The sequence below is a fragment of the Equus caballus genome, chromosome 16, assembly GCF_041296265.1.
Source record: "Equus caballus isolate H_3958 breed thoroughbred chromosome 16, TB-T2T, whole genome shotgun sequence".
NCBI lineage: Eukaryota > Metazoa > Chordata > Mammalia > Perissodactyla > Equidae > Equus > Equus caballus.
This window is the reverse complement of record NC_091699.1, coordinates 51,497,693-51,510,578: the sequence shown is the minus strand read 5'-3', so window position 1 is coordinate 51,510,578 and position 12,886 is coordinate 51,497,693. Positions and strand designations below refer to the sequence as shown.

The following is a 12,886-nucleotide window of genomic DNA, read 5'->3' as shown; positions in this document are numbered from 1 at the left end:
CACAGGTCTCACCCAGGCCTGGCCCAGCCCCAGAGCTATTCTGGGCCAGGCACCAGGCCAGCAAGGTCAGAGACTGCCAGCTCCCAGCAGGCCCCAGCCGCTGTGTCACAGGCCTAAGCCACCTAGCCCCCACCCCCAGCCCAGGCTAAGTCCAAGATGCCCTGGATCCCAGCCTGGCTCCATGACTGGGGGGGGATCCCTGCTCCCTACCACCTGCTTTCCCAGAGCTGAACCTTGATCCCTGGGGTTTCAGGCTCCAGGAGAGAACCATCCACAGGGTCCCTGGGCCACTGCCAACTGACTCTGCCCGTGGCTTCCAACTCAGAGGCCCTGGAGGCTGGACTGGATCCCTACAGGAAACCCACAGGAGCTAAAAATAGTATACAAGGGACAAACAGAGTTCTGCATGCCAGCATTCACGCCACCATGCATGGAGGAGAGGCTGTCTTACAGGGGAGCCAGACTGGGGAGCCTGGGGGTCCAGAGCTCCACCACCCCAGACCTGATGGCTCACATGGGGGTGGGGTGCAGGGGGCTATGGGGACTTCGTAAGAACTAGAAACAGTACTGGACATGGGCAGAGCCTTGGGATAAGGGCTGAAGACTGAGTTTGAGGCCCCTGTTCCTCAGTGACCTTAGGAAGGGCACAACCCCTCGCTGGGCCTCAGTTCTTCATGAGTAAACAGGGGAGACAGATAAAAAGGTGGAAAAGGTTTTAGCTTTCAGGATATTCCTCTCCCCACGGCATTTAACACTAGAGAAGTGGAAACAGTACAAATGTTGGGTAGCGGGACATTGATTGAACAAGGTATTGTTGGGTTTCTATACAGTGTAATATCACACTACCTTTAACAATGACAACAATAACTGTAACACCCAGCATTTACTGGAGGCTTCTGCCGTGCAGGTGCCGTGATACTGTAGTTATACCCATTTTACAGACGAGGGATTGAAGCTCAGAGAGATTGAGTAGCCCCCTGAGAGCTCACAGCTGTCAATCTGAGCATGCCCCAGAAGTCTGTTTTAAGCTTTAATAACTTCAGAAGACATAAAGTATAAAGCAACAAATTTACAAGAAACAGGATTTGAAAGTTTAATTACTTAAATTTTCTTTGTGCTAATTTCGTTTTGTGGATTTTGTATAACTTTAACTTTTTTCAGTCAACTTTTCCCGTTTTCAGAGGGCGAAAAAGGAAATTTAAATAATTCAACTTTCAAACGGAGTTTCTTGTAAATTCGTAGCTTTATACTTCTGAGGTTACTGAAGCCTAAAACTGTACCAAGACTTTCGGGATACACTGTTATTCTAAGTCAGTTTGACTTCAGGGCCTGTGTGACAGTATTTGACAGTGTGTTTAGGGTGGGGTGAGGATCGAGGATGCTTGTGTTGGGTAGAAAGCTCTGGGAAAAAGCTATATGATAAGTAGCCTACAGAGAAATCTCAGCTGTATTCAACAGCCTGCAGAGAAGTGGAACCCACTTGGAGCAGTGGCCATCTCAGGCGACAATAGGGACACACATGACCGTATTCCCTCTCAGATTTCTTCATTGGGCTTGCCCCACTTCTTGGATGGAAGGGTGATGAACTTTACAGGAAACAATGACACCCCTCCCCTCCTGGGCTGAGCCATCCCATCAAGGAGAGCCATCATGTTCTCAGCACTCCCATAATCCTTAGTTCACATAATCCTCCTATCAGCTCTATGATGGGAGTCTTGCCCTCTCCATTCCATAGATAAAGACATCAAAGCAGAGAAGAGTAATGGTTTGCCCAAGGCCACTGTCAGGCTCCCTAACCTCAGCCCAGTGCAGCAAGGCCTCTCTGACCCTATGTCCCAAGGGTGACCTCCCTGGCTGGTCAGTGTGGCTTTCCCTAGCCTGGTCCATGACAGATTGCATGAGGAAGTTGGTGGGGGTGGCGGGGTGGGGGGCGGCAAGAGCTACAGCAAGTGATTTGGGCTTTAGTGGACTTCCTCTTTGCCTGACCAGGGAAGCCTGGAAAGGATGGGGTGGCCCAGCATGCCCAGCCCTCAATCTTTACTACCTACTGTCAAGGGTCTCCTCGATAAGTCCATTGGGCCTGCCGTCCTTTGTCGATAGCTCTCCCATTTCCCTGCCTGCCCTATCGTCACACAGCCCTGACACCTATGGGTGTCCACAGCTGGCCCTCTGCTCTCTGCAGCAGACTGTCTTGGTCCTTGCTCTTCTATGCACCTCCAGGCAAGATCCCCATGAGGCTCTGGATCTACAGGGTCTCCAGTTCTGAGGGCAGGCCCAAGGCCCAAAGCACCCCAGCCTGAGCAGGTCTCCACCTGTGTCCTTGGTGATGAGGAATACAGCGGCCCAACACCTGGGCTGTTTCTCCAGCACTCAGCAGGCAGGAGATGAATAGTAATGGAAGGAGGGAAAGGAGAGATGTGGGAGGATGGACCAGAGCAGTCTCCCCACCCTAGGCCTCCCCACTCCTGCTTCAAAGTCCTCCCCGGGCCTCCACAGCTCCTCAGATCCTCTCTCCCTCTATCCCTAGGTTGGCAAGGCTTACCCTGGAATGAGGACCAGAGTGCAATGAGGGCCAGCTTCAGTGTGAGGTCAGGGTCAGGGCTCAGACTGGGGCAGAGGCTGAGGGTCAGCCAGGATCAGAAAATGGTCCTCCAGTCCTTCCAGGGGGAACCCACCCTGTCCTGCCGGCTGCAGATACTGGCTCCTTCAGGAACCTTCCATAGCACCTGCAGCTGGCGACTCTGACCATATCATTCCTCTCCCCACCCCCCAGCTCTGGTGTCCAAGGTGATCAGAGCTGCCTCTGGGCAGGAAGCCAGCCCAGAAAGCCCAGGACATCCCTGAGCGCCTGTCACCATGGCGACCTGCCTGCCATGGCCCCCACCCCCACCCCAACCTGGGTCCAGCATGGTTTTTCAAATCCAGAACGTCAGAATGGGAAGGGCCTCCTAGATGAGCAGATTCCGGCCCCTCCCCTTGTCCCAGACGGAGAAACTGAGGCCCCAGTGGGGAAGGGAGGGTGGGACCTGTTGTTCAAGGACCTGACCCCAGCCTGTCCTCCCTCCCCCGCACTCCCACCCCTATGTCGGACCAGGTTGGGTTAGGGGAGGAGGGCAGTCTGGAGTCTGATCTCCCGGGAGCGGGGCGGGCCCTCCACCCACCGTGATGTGGGTGCGAGCAGCACAGAAACCAGACACCGACGATGAATAAATGATGCCCGCTCGCAGCCTGCGACCAGATCGCCACCGCCGAGCGCCGGCTGGCCAGCGGGCAGTCACAGAGCCACCCCTGCCGGCGGCCTCCCTCCGCTCCCCGACCTGCGGCCGAGGCCTGGCGGTGCGAAGATGGCGGGGCGGCGGCGAGGCGCGGGGCCCCTCTGGGCGCTGGGCGGCGCCGCGCTGGGGGTTTGCCTCGCGGGGGTCGCCGGGCAGCTGGTGGAGGTGAGGCGGGGCGGCGCGGAGGGGCGCGGGGTGGTGTCATCGTCCAGGCAGAGGGTGGGGGGCTCCTTTCTGACCGGGAGCCGGCTTTTTCCCCTCCTCTTGCCTTAGGAGACCTGGCTTAATGGGGTGACACAGCCCTGCCCCGAGCGCTTCTAGGCTGTGAGGGAGACAGCCCCCAATGGTCTGACGGGAGGGCACTACCCCTGATTTCAGGAGTATTAGCCTGATAGGGGAGACTGGCTCTGATTTTAGGGATCCCCAGTCTCCCTGAGAATACAGCCTTGCCCTGTCTGCTGTGGGACGCTCAGCCCCAGTCCTCTAGTCTTTGGTCTGATGGGGGCAGGGAGGGCATAGTCCTTGGTTTCAGCGACCTCTAGTCTCAGAGGGGAGATGTAGGCCCTAATCTTAGGGTGTGCTGGTGTGCTGGAAGAAACAGCTTCTGCCTCCAGAGATCCTGCAGGGTCCCCTGTCTAAAGGGGGAGACACAACCTTGGGAAGGAGGTGAGGGCATTCCACGCTGGAGGGTGGGGGCAGGAGGATGAGGAGCCCCTTTATGGAGCAGCCATGTGTTGAGTCTGACTCCATGCGGAGCACTAGGTCCTGGAGGGGAGGGGCAGGCAGGGCAGGACCCAGGGACTCAGAGGACTTACTCGGTCTGGTGGTAACGGGGAGCTAGCAAAGGTTTCTGAGCAGAGTCATGATGGGTCCTGGTTTGGAAGGAGGAGAAAAATTGGAAGAGGTACATAGTTGGGAGAACTGGGAGGAGCTGCTGAGATAGCCCAGGAAGAGGTGAGGAGGATGGCTGAGGTGGTTGGCCAGGAGCTTGGCTGGGCCAGGAAGGGCTGAGAGGGCAAGGGTGGGGACATCTGCAGCCTCTCTGGTCTCTCTGGACCCCATTCCTGCTGAGCCAGGAAGGGGAGCCAAAGAGGCAGACAGGACCCAGAATTCTGGAGCATGAGGCCAGAGGGAGTAGGCCCCAGAGGTGAGCCAGGGAGGAGTAGGGGATGGAGCCTGTGCAGGCAGGGGTGGAGTGGAGAGAGCAGAGGAAGAGAAGTGCAAGAGACAGGAGGCACCCAGGAGAACCCTTGAGGGACAGGTGGTAGGGGACAGGATGGGAGATGGAGGACAGACCCATACTGGGGGTCTGAGGGACATGGGAAGACAGCCCTGCACCCCAATGCTAGCCTGTCCCTGCTGCTGACCAGGGGGTGTGATTAGAAGGCTGGGCTGGAGTCAGATGTCAGCTCCAGTGTCCCTGTAAGGGGAGCCAGGCTGGCTTGAGCCCCATGGAATGTACTTGGGCCCCTCACCAGCTGCCCTGAGGCCTCGGGTGCAGAAACTCAGTTGGCCTGGGTATAGGAGAAGCCTGAGGGTGGGGGTCGAGTCAATTCTGAGCCAAGGACTCTTCCCCCCCAGTACCCAGGAGCATGTCTTCTCCCAGCTCATCAAGGGAAATTGCATTTGGACTCCATCTGCCTGCCAGCTGCCTACAGCCTGAGCAAGGGCCTGGCCAAGCCCAGGGGATCGAGGGAAGCACCAGAAAGATGGGCAGGGCAGAGTTCACACCCCCCACTACCCCAGCCCCTACAGGCACCACCCTCCATCTGGCTGGAAGGCTCTGATGCAGGCCAGGACCTCCAAGCTTCAGAGTTCAGACCCCAAGCAGTACCCACCACAAGGAGATGCCTGACTATTACCTGTTACCTGTTACCCTCCACCCAAGATCCCTATTGGGGTGAGAGCACAGGCTCAATTCCACCCAGAACAAAGCTGGAACAAGAATGTGTCAGGAGTGAGCTCTCAGCTGCCCAGGCTCAGAATCTGAGATCCTTACTCTGGCCCTCCAAGTCTTCCAGTCATACCACCCAGCCAGGCCAACACACTAAGCCTTAGAATCAGGGCCCAAACCCTGGCCCTGACACTACGGAGGTGTGCCCAACCACACCCACATGTACTCCAACCACACGTGTTGCCCCATACCCACAAATGTGTGCCCATTCCCATATGTGTGCTCCAATCCCATATGTATGCCCCAGCCCCACACACGTTCCCTGAACCTACACATGTGCCTGACCCCACACGCATGTTCCTCAACCCCATATACATGTGTCTGACCCCACAAATGGATCCAGGCCACTGGGATGATGCCGAAGAGCCGTGTCTTCTTGTTAATTTTACGACTCAGGTTGGGTAGAGAGAGCTTCCCAAATAGCCCTGGAAACACCTCACTCAAGTTACTAATGAAGAGAGTGGGGCCCAGAGAAAAGAAGGCTCCCACCCCAGTTCACCCTGGTGAGGAGAAAAAAACTGGGGAATCATGTACCCACCCCAGGAGCACAGACCCTCTGGGTTCCCTGGGGCAGGCTCCTGATCCTTTCTGAGCGTCCCCAACATAGACTGAAGGGGGCTCTTCATTAGATAAGGAGTACCTGGCTTGTGGCAGGTGCCCAGTCCACGCTTATGGAAAGACTGGATGGATGGTCAGTTGGGCTGTGGGTTATCTTTCCTGCCCAGAGAGCCAGAAGAGACTCCTCATGTCGGTCCTTATGTGGTTAATGAAGGGATAATGTATTGCACAAATGCCCCAGGGTCCTCTCTCCCTCCAAGCACTAACCCTCATCCACACCCCTCTGCGAAACTCGGTGACAGAGATGAATCATATCTCTCTTAGCCTTGCAGGTCAGGGACAAGTCTTGCTCAGAATCCCCAGAGTAGGGGGCCATGTCCACTCAGACTCCAGGGCAGGGCCATGTCCCATAGACCCCCAGGGTGGAGCCACGTCCCTTCAGGTCCTCAGGGCAGGGTGGTGTCCCAGGCTGTGCTGTGCTCTGCTCAGCCTTGCTCCAGCCATGCTTACATCTTTTGGCCTCCAGGTGTCGCTGCTGTGTTGCAGACAAACTATCTAGTCCTGTCCTGTGAGGACTCTGGCCTAGCCTTCTCGTCAGAGGTGGTGACTCCGGTAGGACATGCAACTGTTGAGGCACCTGGTGTGGGTCCTGGCCAGGCAGGAGAGCCACAGGGCACTGACTCCGGCTCCACACCCCACCCCACCACACTGAGGGTAGCAAGAGCCAAGTTCCCCAGGGCAGCACAGGCCTTGCCTTGTCTCTGGCCTTGGTCCTGAGACCCCATCTGCTTTTGTGGGGCCAGGACTGGAGTGAAGGAGAGGCCTGCAGGCTGCCTGCAGGGGCCTTGAACCTGATTGCCCCTCCGGGCCTCAGTTTCCCCAAGCATCAAGCACCCTCACCCTCCAATCCCCAGCTCCACAGTTCTGAGGCTCTGCTCTCTTCTCTTGTTCTAAATCTGGAACTTCCTAAGGTCTAGGGTGTTGGCTGTGAATGTATAAGACACTTGATTCTAGGAGATTCTGAAATGCTTGAGCTGAGTCCTTGCTGAGACCTGGGCCTCTCTTGGCCCAGTCCCAACCCCCGGCCTCTGCCTGGCTCACTCCCCTCTTTCCCGACTCACAGCCCAGCACGGCCCCGCCCAAGCCTAAGCCGCCCCCGCTGACCAAGGAGACCGTGGTGTTCTGGGACATGCGCCTGTGGCACGTGGTGGGCATCTTCTCGCTCTTCGTGCTGTCCATCAGTGAGTAGCTGCTCCCTGCCCTCCCCACCACACCACAGCGGGAGCACAGCACCCCCCTGCCCCAGCACTACCCCCAGGGGCTCAGAGCAGCAATTCCGGGCAGTGCAAGCAGGCCAGGCGCCCACAGGAGGCCCGCTGTGGTTTCTGGCACCTCTTGATCCACACAAAGTCCCTGTGGAGGGCTGACAGGCCAGTGGTGACCTGAAGTTTCAATTCTGCCCAACCGGGGAAGCAGCCACATGGCAATTATGGTAATTACAGGGGACTCCACTGAACCAGGACAGGACGTGTCATTTTTCCCTATCGCTGGCCTCCTGATGCTTTTCCGGCAGTTTGGCCAGCTTAAAGGGCCCACACCCAGGGGCCCCACCAAGGCCACCCTTAGTTGCGGCTCAGCCCAGAGGCTCCCCAGACACCTAGCAGATGTGATTCCCAGGCTGCAAACCTTGCCTTGTCAAATACTATTTCCCTGGAACGACTCACACCCACCTCCATTAAAAACAGGAGACCCTTTCCTCCCCTGGCACTGGGAGCTGCTTGATACAAAGTTGCAAAAGAAATGGGCTTGGCATGTTCCCTTCAGTCGTCCTTCTGGAGGTGGGGGGGTCTGAGGTTGGGGAAAGAGGTCAGGGAAATGCCAGCTGGGTGGGCAAGGCCACCATGGCACAAAGCAGAGTCTGACAGAAGTTCCTACAAGGTCGGGTAGGGGGGTTGGGGGATGCAGGCAGAGAAAGGAAAGAAAACCCACTCGCCCTGCAAAGGCTTCAGAGAGGAGGGGTCCTCTGAGTGCAGTTCTGAGGGAAGATGGGTGGGGTTTTGGCAGGTGGGCTACTGGGAGGGCATTCCAGGCAGAGGGGATGGTGTGCGCAGAGGTGGGAGGAAACAGCCTCCACACAAGCTCTCAGATAACCCCTAGAGGACAGTTACTGAGCACACCTTGGGCTGGGGGCTAAAGCGGCATTTAAGTTCTAGCCAGAGCTGTCCTGGGATGAGGTCCCTGGAGGGCAGGGCTGACCGCAAAGGGCCATCCACATGTGGGGGCTCCAAGGGAGAGAAGCACACCTGATTTTCACGTGCTTCTCCTGGCACCGGAAGTGCCCTCCCAAGGGAAAATATCCACCTCGTACCATCATTTCTTCACAGCTCCAGTGGGAGCAGGATCTGAGCAAGAGGCTACTCAGGCCTCTCTATGGAGGTCCCACAGACAGACAGGTGTGGCTGCAGCCTCAGCCCAGGTGTCAAGAGAGGGGCACAACCCTCAGCACCAAGAGGCAGGGTTGGGTGGGGGCATCTGCTCTGCAGGGGCCATAGAAACAATCTGGGGTGCAGATCCAGGAGCAGCTCTGGGGGGCCCCAGGAGTAGAGCTGAGAGCACTGTGGGGCCTCGAAACACGCAATGGCCTCTCTCAGGCTCTGCTCAGCCTCAGATGGTGGAGGTGCCTGAGGCCACATGAGAAAATTGCAGTATCAGAGCCAAGGAGGCACTTGGACATCAACCACACAGAACAACCCCTATTCCTAACCCCATTTCCTAGAAGAGGGCAAGGGCTAGTCCCACAGGCCTCAGAGCAGCAGGTCAGCACCTACTGCCCTCCATGCAGAGCTCTAGGGAGTAGGGATGACACAGCTCCATCTCCTGGGCAGGAAATATCTTTCCTGCTTCCCAGTCCGCTTGGGCCTAGGCAGTGCAGCTCTAGGGGAGCATCACCCCCAGAGCCTTGTGGAGAGGCTGGGGTTGGAATAGGGTGCCTCTGGGGGATCTCCTTCAGCCCAGGGACTCATATCCCAAGCCCCTGCCTGGGCCCTGGAACTCGATCCAAGACACTTTGTTTCTCTCCTTCTTTGAAGGGAAGCAACCAGGCCAGGCTGGGTAGGACAAGCCTGGAATGAGGGGCTGTGTTTGAGCCCCACTCTGGCTGCCAATAGCTGCCCTCTGAGCTCTCTTCTTTGTGGATAGCCTGAATGGGCATGGTCCTGAGGAGGTGCCTGGTGGCTGGCTGGAAGGGGTGGCCCAAGCCAGTAGGGTCAGGGTGGGGGACCAACCTTGAGCCTCAGGCATACACACAGAGATCCGGAGAAGACCAGAACCAGCTCTTTGGCTAAGTAAGGCATGCTGTCTACTCAGGTCTACCCGTGGACAGCCATGTACAGTCAGACCTACTGCTGAGGTTCTGGTGCAGTGCTCCCCAGCTCCCCCATCCATTCATTCAGGAGTCCAGTCCCGTCCTCAGCAGCAAAGGCTTTGAGACCATCTCATCCATTCATTCATTTTTTTCTTTCATTCTGTGAGTCTGGGTGAGACTCAGTAGGGCCACAATATTTGGTTTAAGAGGTTGCACAAGATGACCCCAGAGGGTTCTCCAGCCCAGGCCACGTAGGTCTGATCCATCTTCCCCAAAATAGGCCTGGCTTGTCCTGCCTGGCCCTCCTGTCCCCAGGAGTCTGCCAGGAAGCTATGTCTGGTCATCTGATTTATAATAGGAAGCAGCTCCATCCCCTTCCCTGAGGCTGGGGCCAAGGTGGTCAGACTGTGGGGGCCTTAGAAAAATAAACTCAGTCCGTCTGGGTCCTGGCAGCCCTGCTCTGCCATGCCCATCACTAGACAGGCCAGCTCCATGCTCTGGCCCAGCTTGCGTGGGTGCAGCTGCCCTCAGCTGGAAAATGGCTCCTGGAATAACTTGGTCTGAGGTGAACGCCCCAGGGCAAGGTCTGTGCCCTCTCACCGGTTCTTGCAGCCAGGAGGAGCCCAGGCTTGTCCTCAGGGAGGTTGAGGAGGATGCAGCCATGTCCTCCAGTGTCTGAAGCAGCTCTGGTCCTGCTCTCAGGAGCCTGGGGAGGAAAAACTAGGATGCACTAGGAGCCCAGAGGCTTGCATGGAAGCACAGGACAGTCTCCAAGAAGTTGGAGCTGGAGCCATAGGGCAGCCCTCTGCCCTGCCCTCTGGGAACTCTCAGTCTAGTCAGAAGGACCCTCAGGACCAGGGCCAGCGATGGGGCTAATGCAAAATGAAAACATGAGACCCATTGTTCAAAAATTATTACGAATTTCAAGATAGTGACAGCAGAGTATTAAACCAAGCACAAGGCCCTTCTAAGAGGGGGCCCTGTGTGACTGTACGAAGCCAGCCCCGCTTAGGAAAGATAGCTTGGAAATCCCAGAGCCCACAGGGGTTTTGTCAAGATGTGGAGCCTCCTGCTGCAGTCTCTGGGTAAGACACACATAGGTAGGCAGAGGCAGGCCTAAAGTTGGGTACCACTCCTGAGGTGTCCAAGCTCCGGCCCCGGCCAAGCCTGCTCTGTCCCTGCTACAGTTATCACTCTGTGCTGTGTCTTCAATTGCCGCGTGCCACGGACCCGGAAGGAGATTGAAGCCCGGTACCTGCAGCGAAAGGCAGCCAAGATGTACACGGACAAACTGGAGACTGTGCCACCCCTCAACGAGCTCACAGAAATCCCTGGAGGTGAGCAGGCCCGAGCCCCCAGCCCCACCACCATCCAACCTTGCTGAGCCAACCAGCTCCTCAGCCCTGCTGCCCAGTGTCCTTCCTCCCAGCCCCCTGTAGCAGGTTCAGGGGGACCCAGCCCTGTTTCTGGAGACGAGAGCACAGAAACGGGTCAGAGAGAGGCAGGTAAAACAAGGAGCTATTCTGCAGGTGGGAGAGGTTTGGAATGAGTGAAGGGCTGGCATGGGAGGCTCTGCTGCAGGCCCTGGGACCCTGTCTTCCTCCTGCCACGCATCTCTTTCCTCTCCCCCACAGAGGACAAGAAGAAGAAGAAGAAGGACAGCGTGGACACAGTGGCTATCAAGGTAGAGGAGGATGAGAAGAACGAGGCCAAGAAGAAGAAAGGAGAGAAATGAGGAGAGCGTCCTGGAGGTGGAGCTGGGGTTGGCAGGCCCTGGGGCTCAAGTCCTGGCCAGGATCCAGGCACCTTAGACTCCAAGCTCATCCATGGACCATAGAGGTTGCAGAACATCTTCTCCCTGCTCAGAAGGGGAGCTGGGGTCCATGGCCACGTCCTTATGGCCCATTGGGGCAGGGACAAGACTGCACCAGCTGTCTGACCTCCCAGCCTGGACTCCACTATTTTCACCCCATCCACATGGCCACTCAGCAACACTGGTCTTGGGCCACTGTCCTGCAGATCCAGAGCAGCCTCACACCTACCCAGGCATGCCTCTGTCCCACTCCTTCTGCCAGGAACAGCAGTGGCTAAAGGAGTAACAGGATGTGGGTTCCCTTCTGGAAGGGGATGGCTGAACTGGATAGGCTAAGGTATAAGGTCATCCCCAGGCTGGTCACTAGGAGAGAGAGGGTCACTGGAGGGGGTTGTGGCAGCAGGAGGTTCTCGGATTTGGCTAGAGAGCAGCCCTGGTGGGGAGCCATGCTCCAAGCCTGGCATGGGTTCTTGCTGAAGTGGGTGAGCAGAGGTGGCCCAGAAGCAGGAGAACCCCAGTGCAGCAGATACCAAGCTCAGGCAATGGGGTGCGCTTGTTTTACACATTGTGATGGGGCTGAAGCTGCCAGGGGGTGAGGCCCAGGGCTCGGGGCTGGGGGCTGCAGGCATGCAGAGGACGAGGCCAGCAGGCCAGAGGAAGACAGCGCCCCTTCTTGGGAATCCAGGGAATATTTGAGAAGCCAAGAGGGACCTTGGGCTGCCCTGGTAGCCCTTCCTATGCTCAGCTGTGGGGGCCACAGGGCCCTAGGGGATCACCACAGCAGGCAGTTAGGGCTTGAGGCAGCAGCCAGCCTTCTACCTGCTGAATATAACAGCAGGCAGTGCCTCTTCCGCCATTCTCAACTGTGTTGCCTAAAGGAAGCGCGGCTGGCCAGAAGCAAACGCCACCTGAGGACTGCCTCCTTGGGGATGGGAGATGCAGAGGGGTTTCCAGATGGCAGTGAATGTCAGCTGAGGCGCCCAGACCTGGGCCTAGAGACTGAGGAGACACCAGAGAAGGTTTCTGAGCCAGGGGAGGTGCTGGAAAAGCTCACGCTGCCTCTGCAGCCTGCAAAGATGTGTAAATAAAGCTGAGTGCCTTCTCCTACCCGAGTGCCTGCTCGTACCTGAGTGACCTGAGACGACCCTCAGCCTGCCACCATCCCTCAGCATTTATATGGAGGGTGATGCAGCAATCCGTGACAGGTGGTGCAGGCCAGGTTGAAGTTCCCTCCCTGACTTTTCTCCCAGCCTCAGTTAGGATGAGCTGGAGGGGGAGATGGTGGCCAAGAGGCTGCGGGGCAGCTGCAACCAGCTGGGCCCAGGCCTGCTTGCTCTCCGCTCCCCTCCACTCCACCCTGTGGCTTTCAATAGGCCTTTGACGGTCTGAGCCTGGTGCTGGGGACACAGAGGAGTCAAGCCTGGATCATTATTATACAAGGGCAAAGATCCAGGCTGACATGGGGGACGGAGCACAGGGTCTTGGAGCAGCAAGGGGCGAGAGATGGCAGAAGGCCCTGCTGTGGAAGCTGAGTACTCACGCTGCCACCAGGTGGGAACGGGTGGCTGACCTATGGGCTATGGGCTTCTCATATATAGGGTTGTGGCAAGGTCATGCCACCCATACAGGCCAGAGCCATCATGTGTGGCCAGGCAGCAGAAGCCCAGAGGGGCAGGGGCCACTTGAAGGCAAACAGAGCTGGTAAAGCAGCTGGTAAAGCCTGAGGGAGTCCAGGTCCCAGCTCCATCTGCCCCACCAGCTGCCTTCCTGACCCCTGACCTGGGCCTCCACTCACCCTGTATGGAGAGGCATGGGTGCTGATGGTGGGGATAATGTCTGATCCCAGTGGGCACTTGCCCCATCTCCAGGCAGAGGCAGGGCTAGAGGGTCAAAGTTCACTACAGTGCTTCAGGGCAATGACA

The 12,886-nt window shown here is 57.4% G+C and overlaps 1 protein-coding gene across 1 annotated transcript; it reads left to right on the top strand.

The window, feature by feature from the left end:
• Positions 1-2,932: 2,932 nt before the first annotated feature.
• On the top strand, positions 2,933-12,071 carry TMIE (transmembrane inner ear). Its single transcript, XM_023620559.2, has 4 exons — positions 2,933-3,440; positions 6,911-7,028; positions 10,339-10,488; positions 10,786-12,071. Exons 1-4 carry the CDS (start codon positions 3,345-3,347, stop codon positions 10,884-10,886), a joined length of 465 nt encoding a protein of 154 aa, XP_023476327.1. The 5' UTR covers positions 2,933-3,344; the 3' UTR covers positions 10,887-12,071.
• The last annotated feature ends 815 nt before the right edge of the window (positions 12,072-12,886 follow it).

What these genes read in the sequence shown, in the direction of transcription:
- TMIE (XM_023620559.2), top strand. Translation starts at nt 3,345, where the DNA reads ATGGCGGGGCGGCGGCGAGGCGCGGGGCCCCTCTGGGCGCTGGGCGGC. An exon ending in TCGCCGGGCAGCTGGTGGAG is followed by an intron (nt 3,441 to 6,910) that starts GTGAGGCGGGGC and finishes CCCGACTCACAG; the next exon opens with CCCAGCACGGCCCCGCCCAA. An exon ending in GCTCTTCGTGCTGTCCATCA is followed by an intron (nt 7,029 to 10,338) that starts GTGAGTAGCTGC and finishes TCCCTGCTACAG; the next exon opens with TTATCACTCTGTGCTGTGTC.